The 15,022-nt window shown below is 49.8% G+C and overlaps 1 protein-coding gene across 5 annotated transcripts in view; it reads left to right on the top strand.

Moving 5' to 3' along the window:
• robo3 (roundabout, axon guidance receptor, homolog 3 (Drosophila)) overlaps positions 1-15,022 on the top strand; it is a 79,014-nt gene that overhangs the window by 47,132 nt on the left and 16,860 nt on the right. For all 5 annotated transcript variants that reach the window (XM_030100901.1, XM_030100900.1, XM_030100898.1 and 2 more), the window contains 3 exons: positions 4,218-4,342; positions 7,447-7,618; positions 8,711-8,916. In XM_030100901.1, coding sequence (XP_029956761.1) covers positions 4,218-4,342; positions 7,447-7,618; positions 8,711-8,916 — 503 coding nt within the window. The remainder of the gene's footprint in view (positions 1-4,217; positions 4,343-7,446; positions 7,619-8,710; positions 8,917-15,022) is intronic.

Below are 15,022 nucleotides of genomic sequence, written 5' to 3'. Positions count from 1 at the left end.
ACGCTCTCCTCCAGTCTGACGCTTCTTATCGGAGTCGCAGCCGCCGTCTATTTTTGCGTTCGCCTTGCTCTGCGTTCTGCGGCTCCGACAGTATCCGGCATGTGAAAGAAGTCTCCAGGCTCCTTTGATTTCCTATCTGGAGTGTTTCATTCTTTATTTAGACACTCCCCAATTTACCTCCCCGACTCTGCCTCCTGCGAGCCTTCGCTCTCTCACAGCCGTGAAATCAGCCTGTTTGATACGCAGAATCGCTCGCTGCCATCAAAGGCAGCCGCCCGGAAAACTCGATGACAACGGCGTGCCGGCATTGTTGTCTGATTTTGTTTTGTCATGTTTTTGCTCGCTTCCAGTCCACATCCACGTTTCCCCTGTGAGGATGCTAATATTCCTCCCTGCTCTAAATCTAAGGCTCAGTGTCGCACCGAGCGCGCCCATTATTGCTAATTATTTATTACAGCCCGAGGCGGTGTGCCGGCTCGCTTCCTCAAATCAAACATTGTTATTCTCCAGACGGGGCTGCAGCAGCACCAAAAACGGCATTTTAATAGCCTGAGCGTTCGGAGCTGTCACCGCATGTGGGTCAGAGTTATGGCGTCGTTCTCCGGAGCGGGAGGCGTTCAGGTGTTGAGTTTGCCGAGTGTCTCGCTCGTTTGGTGTGTCTCGGTGTGTTCGATGTGTTGGTGACACGTGTGTGTGTGGGTATGTGTGTGTGTGTGTGTGTGTGTGTGTGTGCGCGCCGGCCTGGGGACGCGTTACGTAAGACGCCAGTGTTACTGTGCATTTCTTTAATATTTCAGGCCTTGCGTCAGACGCGACAGCGAGCCGATCGCTGAGGGGGCGGGGCTTCCCCTGGACTGCCTCTGAGCAAGGCGTTGACCCTCGGGGTTTGTCAGGATGGGCTGCAGGACCCTGACTGGACCCCCCTCAGCTGGGACTCATGGATTGTTTGACGCTTGCTGTAGATTCCTCCCAGACCAGCAGCGGTGCCGTCACTCTCTAACGAAATGTACTGAAAACAGAGAAGAAGAAATCTCTCCCACCGAGTTCGGTCTGTTGAAAAACGCTGTAGTCCTCTGCTGTTGATGTCGGGGTTAGTCATGTGCAGCTACGTCAGAGGTGCAGCATGCGGAGCGAGCACCTGTCCGCTCTGGGAGCCAGGCTCACCCCCATCCAAGAATAAAATGAGGTGAATTCACCGAAACCCGGCTCCATATGGACGGCTCCTCAAACGCCAAACTGCCTCTGTAGCTTTTGAAGCTAAATTTGTTTCAGTTTTGTCCAATTTCAAGTGGACATCCTTCACCGGCTTGATGTAATTTGACATCAGCCTCATCACCTTGGAGTCCGGAGACTCTGCAGCCTGATCCTTCACAGCTCCGCGGATTGTTCTCTACCTGAAGAGACAGAAACTCTGTGTTGGTGATGCTGACCTGCAGAGCAGCTCCGGTGTCTCCACATGGTGGACACGTTGGTGCACGAGCTCACCGTGAATTATTGCTTTTCTTTAAATAATTATGATTGAATAGTTAATCAGAGGACCAATAAAACATGTCTGACAGGAGAACTGAAGAACATTTCAGAACGTCCTCCAGAACCCAGAGAGAATGAATCCACTCCAGGTCTCTGAATTATACATCAGTGAAGAGCATGTGCTATTCCACCCACTTTCTCTTCTGTTTCACTTCAAATAAATGGCCCATAATGTGTTGTTTTCTTCCTGTTTTGACTTTAAAAAAGTCTCAGCTGAAAATTTAACTTTTAAAACTCCTTAAAAAGTCATTATGGGCTGTCAGTTCCATGTTGAGCACAGATCAGATGATGAAATTGTTCCCAGGAAGAGAACAAACATGAATACAGAGCAGAGCCTCAGAGGACGCCACCTCCGGGATTCATGAAATCTGAAAGTGCAGACGGAGCTCAGATGTTCCTCCCGTCTGCTCACACTCACCGCGCCTCCTCTCTGGGTTCTCCGGTTCTCCGGGATGTTGATGGAGGCAGGAGATCAGGTGGGAGGATGAGGAATCAATTAGGACCGGTGGAGGCGTCGTTATGCATTCACAGCCCTGCGAGGAGGGAGAGCTGTCACAGAGCTGCAGAGTCAATACAGATCACACACACACTCACACACACACACACACACTCCTCTGCAGCCTGCGTCCATGCTCACAGGATGGCGGAGGTGACCCACAAACCTGGATCTGGGGCTCCGCTGGGGGTCTGGCCTGTGACGGGGGCTCGTGACTCGAGCTGGATGATTAAGTTCCAGAGCTCGCCTCGTTCACGTCCCGAGCAGCCGCCGTCTGTCAGAGCGCCGCCCGTCAAGGTCGAGCTGCGACTGACGCTTTGCGAAACACTTTGAGGTCAGAAACTCAGGAAGCGTGAGTGAAAACGTCGAGAAAGAAGTTCAGAGTATCGTATTTCTGCACAATGTGAACTAAACCCGATCTGACTCGGCTGTTCGCTGTTTGTTTCACTTCCTGCTGCTGCTTCCTGCTGGATGAGGCGAGTCGACGCTCTGTTTGGTCAATAAGTTGCTGCCTGATGAAATGTGGTTTCATCCGTGCTCTGATGGCACTAATCGTGGTTTTGCTGTCTCCGCGCCGCCACCATTAATGTTTGATCCCTCAGACCGAGGCCTGCGTTCACAGCTTCATCTGACTAATGAGATGTGGATCCAGGCAGCCTTCAGCTCGCCTCCGGTCTCAATTAATTATCAATTGAATCGGCGTCGTGAGCAGATTCAGCCGAGTGGTAATAAAAAAGACTTCTGGGCTGCAGACCTGTGATCCTGAGGAGACCCCCAGGACACGGCATGAGACATGTTGAAGGATGTCTGCAGCCTTTCAGAGAGGGAACATGTTCGAAACCACAGCTGGAGATAAGATTCATGGATTCATCCCTTCCTGGAGCGAAGTGCTGGGTGTTTAACAGAGAATTACTATTAAACAAGTTTCATCAAGGTAACGCCAGGCTCAGCTGTATGTCGATGATTCACACAGAGTGAATTTATGAACAGTGGAAAAAGGAGCTAACAGAGGCTGATGTAGAGGCTAACGCAGAGGCCAGCACAGAAGCAAAGCTCAGAAGCGAAGGCAGAAGCCTTTGTGACTCAAACAGCCATTTTTGGCAAATAGAATTAAATCTGGAATCACAAAAATGTTTAAAAGATATTTAAAAACATGTATCTTTACTTGCATTTGAGTTCATTATCATCATAGTTAAATGTGTTTTCAGGATGTTTTGCTTTTTCAACATCTGCAACCCTCTTGATGTTTGCCTGTTTTTTTTTTTTTTTGTTTGTTTTTTGTAATGGTATTCAGCTGTTTTTTGTTTTGTTTGTTTTTGTTCTGATGATTTTTGCTGTTTGACCTTCTCACTTGTTTGAAATATTAGATCTGCTTTAGCTGTGAGCTGGTTGTAATTTCCATGTCCTCTGATTGTAGCCATATTTTTAAGTAGTTTGAGCTATTTTTTGCCCATTTTTTGTAATTCCATCAAGTTTTTCCATTGAGGCTGTGTTTTTAGCTGTTTGAGGTTCTATTGATTTTATCAGTTTTAACTGTTAGTCGTTTTAGTCATTTTAGTTTTTTAATATTTTTAAAACATTGTGACTTTTGGATAATTTGAATGTTTTGTTTGAAGCATTTGAACTCCAGCGACCTGAGACGTTCATCTGAGACGAAGCTCTTTCACCTCGGCTCTGTTTGAGTCCCTCCTAACGCGAAAACAACTTTCCTGATAAACACCTGATAAAACCTCTCACAGCCTCCAGACACACTCCTCAGGCTGCCGGTAATTTAGCCCCAGCCTCAGTGTCTGTTGCAGTTTGCAGCCTTGTTGACAGTCTGACCTGGATTCAGCCTGCTGTCTGAGGAAGTTTTAGATTTTGAGCAGCTGTAATCACTTTATGACCGAATCTGAACTTTAGTCTGACTCTTGAAGTCTGTGAGGGAAAAGCTGCAGACATCTGAACTGTTTTGTCTTCAGTGGTGTGTGTGTGTGTGTGTGTGTGTGTGTGTGTGTGTGTGTGTGTGTGTGTGTGTGTGTGTGTGCGTATGTGTTTGTGCACGGGAGATTAAAAGAAAGCGGGAGCTGGAGGGAGTTGTCACTTATGAGTTGTTGTCGTCGTTGGCATGCCGTCACGGCCCGATGCACCCGGCGTCCCCGCCGGCTCGTCCCCAGACGAACCCTCACCCCGTCCCCGCTCTGTGTTGCAGTGCCGCCTCAGATCGTGGTTCGGCCGCGGGACCAGATCACGGCGCCGGGCCGCACCGTCACCTTCCTGTGCGGCACCAAAGGGAACCCTCCTCCAGCCGTCTTCTGGCAGAAGGAAGGCAGCCAGGTGAGAGCAGCCGCCGTGACGGGGGTGACGTGGACACCGGCGGTGAGCAGGAACTCTGAAGTGAGGCGTCTCTACTGAAGCGCCACCCTGGGTGGAGGTTAGGGGTGGGCGGTATAAACGCCCCAGGAAGAATAGCTACTGAGATTTCAGCGGCTAATGGGGGTCTTAATAAACTAAACTAAACGGTATAAACCATATGCGATATGAATTTGGCCCATGGTAGGGATTTTGGTCATACTGCCCAACTGCGATAGCACTGCCTCTAGGTGGCAGTAATGGAGCTTTTTAGATGCTCGGTTCCCCGAAGAAGAAGAACACAACAGCGATGGCGGCGAGCAGTGAACAGACAGAGGAAGAGCTCGTGGAAAAAAAGATTGGTGCAACATCTATAACAGCGACCTGTAGGTGGCAGCCCACCGGTATAATAATAATATCCGGCCCGCCAGATGATTTTGAGAATCTGAAGCTTCACGGAGGCAGTAACACCGTCCATTAGCCTGTTAGCATCCAGCTCCTCCTGAACCTCCTTCATTACCTGTGGAACACCTGAAACCCTCTGATTCAGAGAACAACCTGCAGCTCCTGCTGCCTTCAGGGACGCTTCGTAAAAGTAGCCTGCTGATAGGCGCTACCAGTGCCTCAGTCAGCTGTTAGCTTAGCTGTTAGCCACCAACGAACGGGGATCAGTAAAAAAAAAAATTGGCTCAATGCCAGATCAAGTTGCCGACCCCTGATCTGTAATCTGGACCTGGTTTGGATTCAAAGTAACTTGACTTCTGTTATTTAATAGTTTAAAAACTACTTCCTGATTCCATGCTTTCACCGTGTGCCGTGGTAACCATTAAAAGACTGTTATGCTCAAATGTATATATCAAATTATACCGTGATATAAATTTTAGGCCATATCGCCCACCCCTAGTGGAGGTTGATGGAGCTTCACCCACACTGACTGAACGGCTGGTCAGATGGGAGTCGTGTGACAAAGCAGTGAAAACACAACAGTCAGAACCAGGTGTTCTGGTTCACCGCTGGCCAGTGATGGGCAGGTGAAGCGTCATGAAGCTTCATGACGCTTCATGAAGCTTCACCTGCACAGCACTGCTGCTGGAACACACATCTCCAACTCTTGTGTGGAGTCTGCATGTTCTCCCTGTGTGTGTCACAGAATCAAACCCAGGTCTTCTCACTGTGAGGCTGAAGTTCTCACCGCTGTTCCGGCATGTCACTGACCCACAGAGACATGACACACTCCAACATAAAGACTAAAACACACCACAGCCGGGTGGACGGATATGATGTTCTCACATGGATCAGATCTCAGCAGCAGGACCCCTGAAACTGACTTCATGTGATGCTCGATCGTAAAAAGCTGCTTTCTCCCCGTGCTGCCATCATCCTCTGACACACACACACACACACACACACAATTCATTTTCCATCCATACACAGTATTATCCACCTCAGTGTGTGTGTGTGTGTGTGTGTGTGTGTGTGAGAGGGAGTGAAAGGCGAGCCTGTGATAAGCACCGCAGCCTGTTGGAATGTGCTGAAAGGCCTGATGAGAGTGCGTGGGAGCCTGTAGCACGGCTCCCAGGTACAGATTAGTGTGTGTGTGTGTGTGTGTGTGGGAGAGCCAGCGTGGAGCGCAGCGATAAAGCACGGAGGACGCAGCGTGTGGGTAGCGTGTTGCTCGCAGTCATTTTCACAGTGACGACCACAGAATAAAAGCTGAGATCTGAGATCAGAGTTGTCTTTCTGAAGCTCCCGTCTCCCTCCCTCGTGTGAAGCGGAGGCTGAAGCTGCTCTCAGATTACAGCTGGATTGGATCAGATGAAACTCCAGCCAGCTCCACATCAGCACAGTTTACACACTCATCTTTGCTTTCTGTCAGTTCTTTCAAACAGACTCTGAAAGTTGTTTGAAATGTTTGTGTTTTAACTGCGTTCACTCAGCAAATCCTTCAAATGAAGTGTTATTTAAATCATAATCCAGGATAAAATGTGGAAAAAAGCCTCGATGAAACTGAAACACGAAGGAGCTCAAAGCTTCAGTCTTTCGCCCACAATCCACCTGTCAACCATGATCAATTAAATCCTGCTCAGCTGTACATGAATTTATATATTTGTTAAATGACAGTTTGAAGGAAATGAATGATTTTTGATGTTTCAGATTAAATTGTAGAAAAATCCATAATAAAGATTTTCTCTGACATTATGTTATGTCTCTTTGAATCTTCCAGAAGTTCAGATGAGTTTTTTATCTTATTTCTTGCTTCCTGTTTTCTAAACATTCGTCTCCACCCCCTCCTGAGTTTAACGGCTGCATTATGCAGCCGACCCTGAGCGGCGGGTGGAGTCATTGGAGACCTGCCCCTCCGCCTGCCCCTCCACCTGCACCTCCACCTGCCCCTCTGCCTCCCCTCCGCCTGCTCTCCACCTCCCCTCCACCTGCCCTCCACCTCCTCTCCACCTCCCATCGCTGATCTTTTCTTTCCGTCCCTCAAACTGACCCAAACTCTGTTTTCACGTCTCGTTCATGTGAGCCTCCGGAGCTCGTCTCCTCGGACCTCGCTGGTGGATTATCACATAATTGACTGTTAGAAAAGCAGCTTTTCTGGGGCTTCCTGTAACTTCCTGTTGGACGACGTGTTTTTCTGTTTGCCCAACTAATTATGGGAAAAATCACGTTAAGCTGCAGTAAATAAAAAGACGATGCTGCCGCGGTAATTCGCATGGAAAACAAATTAGAATAATACTTAAAGACTGCCTGCCATGTTCATTTCCATCAGCTTTACTTTTTAAATTAAAGCTCCTTCAGCAGAGACTAACTGCTCCTCCATTTAGAACTGACTTATATTTATATATGTTGAAACACTCCCGTGCATTCCTTCTGTGACCACTAGAGGTCTCTGTATGACAGCAGACAGCCGCTACTCTCTGTTTATGCATGAAATGTGTGTCGATACAAGGAATGTAGATCCGATTTATTTTGGACAAAGCGTGATAAGAGGGTGTCATGAGTGCAGCTTAGCTTCAGTGTGATGTAAGGAGCAGAGGTCAGAGGTCACGGTGTTCTCCCTCTCTCTCTCTCTTCCCCTCCTTCAGATCCTGCTCTTCCCGATCCAGGAGCCGTCCCAGTCCGGCCGCTTCTCCGTGTCGCTGAGCGGCGAGCTGACCGTCACCGACGTCCGGGTGGAGGACAGCGGCTACTACATCTGTCAGGCCATCAGCGTGGCGGGAAGCATCCTGACCAAAGCTCTGCTGGAGGTGGAGAGCGGTGAGAGGCACACACACACTCACATGCACATGCACACGCACAGCAGCTCATGCTAGCGGTGCTACGATGCTAAAATTAGCCACAGTGCAAAATGAAAGGTTCGAATGACTGAAAAAGTCATTGTAATATTATGGTTTGTCTTTACATTGATAAGATTTAGAAACATCCAACAATCTGAATTATTGTGTTCTAAGTAGTAAAAGTCATGCTGCAGCAGTATTAATAAAGTGAAAATAAATAATACGATTCATGAATGCTCAGTTTTTAATCCAGTATTTTTCAATTCATCAATAAAATTGTGGTGCAGTAATGAAACCGGTCATCCATTCACAGTAACTGACACTTTAACTTCAGCATCTAAAATCTACTAAATCTTCCCATATTTAAGTTAAAAGAAAAGCACATTTCATGAGATAAATGAGTAATTTTGATTCAGTCTGTTACTGATTGGTTCATTAATTCCCAGTAAATTTAAAAATGTAAAATTAATACCAGTGAAACATCACGCTGCTTCACATTAAACACCTCTAAAAGACGCTCAGTCACAGAGTTTAAGTTATTAAATATTTATTTATTGTGTCTAATAGGAAGCTCATGAATCGATTCTGCTGGATTAAAGCAGCTGATATGAAACATTAACGCTCTTTTCTTTAAACACTCCATTTTTCACACGGATCATTTTCTGTCGCTCATGAAAACCGCGACGCCTGATAAATAATGCAGGGTGTTGAACCGGCCGTGCCTCTCAGTGCGCCTCAAACACTTAACCGTGTGTAAACCAGCTACAGTGAGTAATCTGATTACTGCTGAGGTGTGATTGACCGGGGGAAATCGCCACGGTAACCAGGTTGGTTCACTTCAGTGTCAAAACAACCGACACAAACAACACGAGACTGTCTGATAGAACCGAATTCTGAAGAGAACAAAGCCGACATGAACCGGACACGGCCTGCAGTTCCTGTTCTGACCACTAGAGGTCACAATGTGACTGATCGCGCTTCTTTTTATCCAAAACATTCTTGAAATTCTCACATGGAAACCAGAGTTCGTGACGCTTCCACGTCTTTCTGAGTATTTAAACCGTCCCTCCAGCTCCGTCGGACCGGGTCCCGCCCATCATCCGCCAGGGACCGGCCAATCACACGCTGGCGCCGGGCGCCACCGCCCAGCTGCACTGCCACATCCTGGGGAACCCCGTCCCCAGCATCCAGTGGGAGAAGGACGGCCAGAGGATCCTGGGGAACGACGGGCGGGTCAGCCTGATGGAGAACGGAACCTTCCAGATCACCAACCTGCAGGTATGACGGAGGGGTCGGGTTCGCCGTCCGGATTCCGGGACGCCAGGTTAACCTGGAGCCCGTCGGTTTCCTGTCTCCACAAACCAAACGCTGACACCGGATAGACGTGACGAAACAGCAGCTGTAATGACCGGGGCGGTCTGAGGACGCTGTCATGCTTTAGCCAAGCCGTTTTCACTGAGGGGGGGGCGGAGGTGTGACGGCCATGCTAATGAGCGCTCCAGGTCATTAGCAGTCGTTAGCGCTGTCTTACTCCTCGCTAATGAAACCTGCTCTGCTCAGAATCCACCCCCCCCTCAGCACCTGAGGTCAGCGCCGCCCCCCCGGGCTCCAGGAGGGCCGCGCATTAATTGATTGTGGGTTCTCAATGATTAACGATCGCTGGGACTTGTAATTAAACCCTCAATACATCAGTGGATGAAAGGGAGCGGGGAGCGGAGCGGCCGGGATGTGCTGCGGTCCCGTCATGCGGGAGTCAGGAGAAGGCGCTCTGACAGCCGAGAGCGCCGGCGTGGAGCCGCTCGGCCTCCGGAGCCCGTTTGAAGCTGTCAGAAAGCCGCTGAATGAAGTCCGCCGTAGATCCAAACATGCAGACCAGAAGTGTTTCTGGCCTCCGACTGCAGACACAGCGTCGCACAACGGGCCGAAGACAATGTTTGTTTCATTTGGAAAGTTGTTTTCTGAAACTCCAGAGGTTGTTTTGGTACAGAAATGCAGCAGGATGAGCAGAAAGCTTCACATACGATGATCAGAAGTGATTCTCCGTCCAAAATCTACAGAGTTCCCCAGAGGAGAACAGATGAGGGATCTCCTCCTACACCCTCCTGCAGTCCGCTGCAGTCCACCTCATCACTCCTCCAGTCTGTCTCCATGTGATCCACAACTCTTCCTCCAGGCCTGTTAAAAGCTGTGGAAACAGATGGAGACATTTCAGGCATCTTTTCCTAAAGTCTCCAAAAAGCCAAACATACTGTGATTTTCTCGTAATTCCCATTAAATCCCAGTGACTTACACTGCTGCTCAACACAACAAGGCAGTCTGTTGTTTCCATGCTCTGCAAATTCAAAGTGATAGAAACGAGGAAGAAGAGAAGAACACAGTTCAAAGACATCAACATCATCTGCATAAGTGTTTTTATCTATCAGTAATAACAGCGTAACAGAGGCTTCATTATTAATCTTCATCCAACCTTCATATCAGCACCTGATTAAATGAAAAACGATGAAAAACCTCTCAGGTTGACACAAAGAGACTTTTCCCTCGGCGGGATTCCGTCAGCAGACGAGCCTTAAATACCAAACGCCGTCGGTCGACACGATGAAATCAGCTTCCCTGAAACACGTTTAACCCTCAGATCGTCTGCAGCCGTCGGCGGTTTCATGTGGGCCCCTGCGGCGGGACAGATGGTCGGTTTGTTCCTCCTTCCCTGGCAATGAGGAGGCGCCATTACCCCGGGACCTCTGCCAGCCGGCCCCCACGCCGCTGCCAGCTCGTCCCGGGCAGGCGGGCGTGTGCGTGTGTGTGTGTGTGTGTGTGTGTGTGTGTGTGTGTGTGTGTGTGTGTGTGTGTGTGTGTGTGTGTGTGTGTGTGTGTGTGTGTGTGTGTGTGTGTGTGTGTGTGTGTGTGTGTGTGTGTGTGTGTGTGTGTGTGTGTGTGTGTGTGTGTGTGCTGCTAAATGCTGGGTATGGGCGTGTGCAGCAGTGGGGGAGTGGATGGAGCAGCTCTTCCAGGTAGAACCAGAGGAGCCCAAACAAAGCCGGGGTGGGGGGGGGGGGGGGGGGGGTTTGGACACGGCTAAACAGATTACCACCGGTAATCAGGTTAAAGCAGGAAATCGAGTTCACTTGTTGACTTGAACTCGGAGCGAACACGTGTTAAGAGGCGCTAATCGCATCCCCTGTCCACGCCCGCCCCGAAAACGATCCGGCGTCATTATCGGCCGTCTGGGCGATGCTGTGGAGGGGGATCGCACCCCTGCTGGAGGGGCAGTTAACAAGTGGGGGGGTGAGGGTGGGTGGGGCAAAACCCAGTGCCAAGGTTCACAACCCTCCAGACGAAGCAAATATCAACCAATGGGTTGGGAATTCACCCTCGAGGGCTCGTCTCCTCCCCCCTCCACCTCCACCCCCTCCACCCCCCCCCCCCCCCCCACCACCACCACCACCACCACCACCACCACCACCACCACGCTCCGCCTCTTCCTCTCTCCTCATTCATTTTTCAGCAGTCTGTTTCTGGCGGCACCCCGAGCCGCCGCCTTGATTAATAGTCAGGTGTCCCGGCTGTTTGCTCCACTCAGCCTCCTCCCCGGTGCCCGGTCCCCCATCCGCCGATCAAACACCACCATCTGGGGACCCCCCCCCCCCCCCCACCACCACCACCACCGCTCCCCCGCCCACTCCATCCGCCTCACACAGCCGGGCCGGGTCAAGCCAAGGTCAGCGCCGGGAGAGGAGCGCCGCTGAGGGAGTCACCTGTCCCCCGTCCGGCCCTGACAGCCCACTTAGGCCTGAGTAATTCCTCTGTCAGTGTTACTGATGAGCTGGCACTCACACACTCACACACACTCGCACGCACGGGCGCGTGCACGGCGATCAGCGGGACATTAGTCACCATAAGTTCTTCCGTGCGCGGCCCCTGCATAATGCATGAGCGTTCTGAAGGGGGTGATCCGGGCGGCGGCGGCGGCGGATCGGGAGAGGCTGACGGCGTGTTCGCTCTGGAGTCCTGCAGCCCAGCTGCATGTGAAGCGATGGGCGACAAAAGAGTGAAGCGTGGCGCCGGGGAAGCGGGTGAAAAACGAATTAAAGGCACATTGAGAGGGATTTATAGAGCCCGCAGACCCGGCTGTCCTCCCCTCCATGTCCTGGAGACTCGTTCCTTTAAACTGATTCTGTCTCAGAACGCTCTGTGGTCGTCGCTCATGGCGGTTGAGCAAATTCAGCGTCAAAACAGTATCAAGAATCTAATAATCATATGAAAACAACAAAAAGATTTTAAAATAAAAGGCAAAACATCTGACAAAATAAATTACAGGAGCCATCTCAAATCAACTTCAATGTTTCTAGCAAAGAAAATAATTCAAGGTCTCAAGGATTTACTCAGAAGGTTCAATCCGACGAGTCAATCCAGGGCTTGATCTTCGAATATCTGCATGAGTGAAAAAAGAATTTTCCAAATAGAAAGTTGAGAAGTGTGTCGAGAGGAAGTGCGGGCGCAGCTAGCTGCTCACCGCTAGCTGCTCACCGCTAGCTGCTAGCCACAAGCTGCTCACCGCTAGCTGCTCACCGCTAGCTGCTAGCCACTAGCTGCTCACCGCTAGCTGCTAGCCACAAGCTGCTCACCACTAGCTGCTAGCCACTAGCTGCTCACCGCTAGCTGCTAGCCACTAGCTGCTAGCCACTAGCTGCTCACCGCTAGCTGCTAGCCACTAGCTGCTCACCACTAGCTGCTAGCCACTAGCTGCTCACCGCTAGCTGCTAGCCACTAGCTGCTAGCCACAAGCTGCTCACCGCTAGCTGCTAACTGGTAAAAGGGGCGGGAAAAAAACCTGAAACGTTAAAGAATCATAATGTTGAAGGTGGAAAGGAATGCCTGGTGTTAAACCACGCTTCGTTTGTGTGTTATTCAGCCTCCTCCTCTGTAAAATGAGTTCAGTAACGAGTGTGTGCATCTCTTCCCCCTGTTTGGAGCTTTCCCATCGACTCTCCACGTTTTTCAGACAAAAACTTCTCTGAAAGTTTTGTTTGTTTTTGATTTTCATTTCACTTTGTTCTGTTATTTGTCACCTTTCACGGTGCGTTGGCGCTTTTCTTCTGGCATTTAAAAGACATTAAAGGAAGTCCAATTAGAGAAACTGTCATTTGAATTTGAATGTCCGTAAATGTCAGAAGACGACAGTAAAAAAGAAAAAAAAAATCATTTTTCTTCAGTTTCACAGCAATTTTTTTTTTCTTTTGTGCTGAAAAATAATTGCCACCTTGTGAAGTGTGTGATCTTTGGATCACTGCGCACTGGTCAGCCATAACATTATGATCAGTCAATAACCCTGATCGTCCATTGATTGGGATATAAATGGCACCACATTAATGTCGTGGCTGATCAGTGGGTTTATTGATCAGTGAGATGTGACGTTGCTTTCTGAGTCTTGCCATCACTTCTAGCTGAATAGTGGAGTGAGGGAGTGAGAATGTTTTCCCTTCACCGTGGAGCAGTTAAATGAAGCGTAAAATCTACTGTGGTTCAAGCAACAAGAGAAAAATATCCTGCAAAGTCTTGTAAAGGTGGCGGGGAGGGAAAGGTTCACACCGTGCTACAGGCGGCTTTACACCCGCTTGTTAAAAACACGCGATCAGGAACGATGCAAATGTTTCTAGAGGTCATAAATCACGCCGAGCGCTAATCTGCGGGTGTAAACTCCTCCCAGTGTTCTGCACCATCTGGAAGGAACGCCCGCTTCTCCATATTCATGAACCCAAATGCGCTTCAGATCCTTCCTCAGGGCCGGAGCATCAGCCTCGACACCTGTTCTGATTGGTGCAGACCTTCAGCCGATCGTCTCCTGTCGGTGTGAAGCGTTTCCACTTCTATCCTGCTCTGAAAGCTGAAGCTCGGCGATCAAAGGCGCCGCTGCTGAAACGTCCCTCAGCGTGGAGACGGCAGCCTCTCCCTCTGTGGGAAGCAATTTCACAGCCCGCCTAGCTTCTGGCGTTCCTCCCCAAACATTTAATCGCCGGTTCACATGTGTACACACACATACACACACACGCACAGGCGGGAACATTTATCACACACTTCTTAATTACATGTGCTGGTCGGCATGCTAAGTAGCTGTGCAGTGGAAGCGGTGACGCCTCAGACAGTGGAGGACCCCTCTCTTCCCCCTCCTCTTCCTCCTGCGCTGCAGGAATCAGACCGGGGACTGAAAACCAGCAGCTCCACTTCAGATGGATCCGCTGAGACTCGATCGCTGATGAGGGGAAAACTCCCACAATTGACACAATCTGTCAGGCGGCTGCAGTTAATTAAAGGAGGCGCGGCGGCGCTGACGGCTGCGGATGCAGAGGTTCTCCTCCAGCTTCTCTCAACAGCAGCTTTTATTACTGTGGAGGAATAAATCAGCTCAGAGACGCCGACTAAACTATCACAAACAGCAGGAAGAGTAAATCAGCGTCAATCTGAGAGAAACTCAACAAACTAGATTAAACCTTCATAAACTAGCATCAGATCTGCACTTCAGCTGCGCACTTTGCACTGTTTCAGACTGTCAGCCATCAGCCCCGTTTCAGACCCTTTTTCAGACCCTTAGACCCTCAGACCCTGTTTCAGACCGTCAGTCCTGTTACAGACCCTGTTTCCATCCCTCTTTCAAACCCTGTTTCAGACCCCTCTTTCAGGCCCTGTTTCAAGCCAGTTTCAGAACCTCAGCCTCTTTCAGACCGTCAGTCCTGTTACAGACTGTTTCCATCCCTCTTTCAACCCTGTTTCAAACCATTTTTCAGTCCCTGTTTCACTCCCTGTTTCAGACCATCAGCCGCCTTTCAGATCCTCAGACCCTGTTTCAGACCCTCAGACCCTGTTTCAGACCATTAGCCCTGTTTCAGACCATGTTTCAAGACCCGGTTTCAGACACGTGTTTCAGACCATCAGTCCTGTTACAGACCCTGTTTCCAGCCCTCTTTCAAACCTTGTTTCAGACCCTCTTTCAGGCCCTGTTTCAGCCTGTTTCAGAACCTCAGCCTCTTTTAGACCGTCAGTCCTGTTTCAGACCCTCTTTCAGACTCTCAGACCCTGTTTCAGACCTCAGTCCTGTTTCAGACCCTGTTTCCGACCCTCAGTCCTCTTTCAGTCCCTGTTTCAGATCCTCAGTCCCGTTTCAGACCCTCAGCCTGTTTCAGACCCTGTTTCAAACCCTTTTTCAAGCCCTGTTTCAGACCGTTTCAGACCCTCAGCCTGTTTCAGACCCTGTTTCAAACCCTTTTTCAGGCCCTGTTTCAGACCGTTTCAGACCCTCAGCCCTGTTTCAGACCGTTTCAGACCCTCAGCCCGTTTCCTGCCGGCCGCTCTCACCTGGTTAATGTGTCTCGGAGCTCTGCTCTTCTCTGCT

The sequence above is a fragment of the Salarias fasciatus genome, chromosome 10, assembly GCF_902148845.1.
Source record: "Salarias fasciatus chromosome 10, fSalaFa1.1, whole genome shotgun sequence".
Classification (NCBI taxonomy): Eukaryota; Metazoa; Chordata; class Actinopteri; order Blenniiformes; family Blenniidae; genus Salarias; species Salarias fasciatus.
The sequence above is the reverse complement of the archived record's forward strand: the minus strand, read 5'-3'. Positions and strand labels throughout refer to the sequence as shown.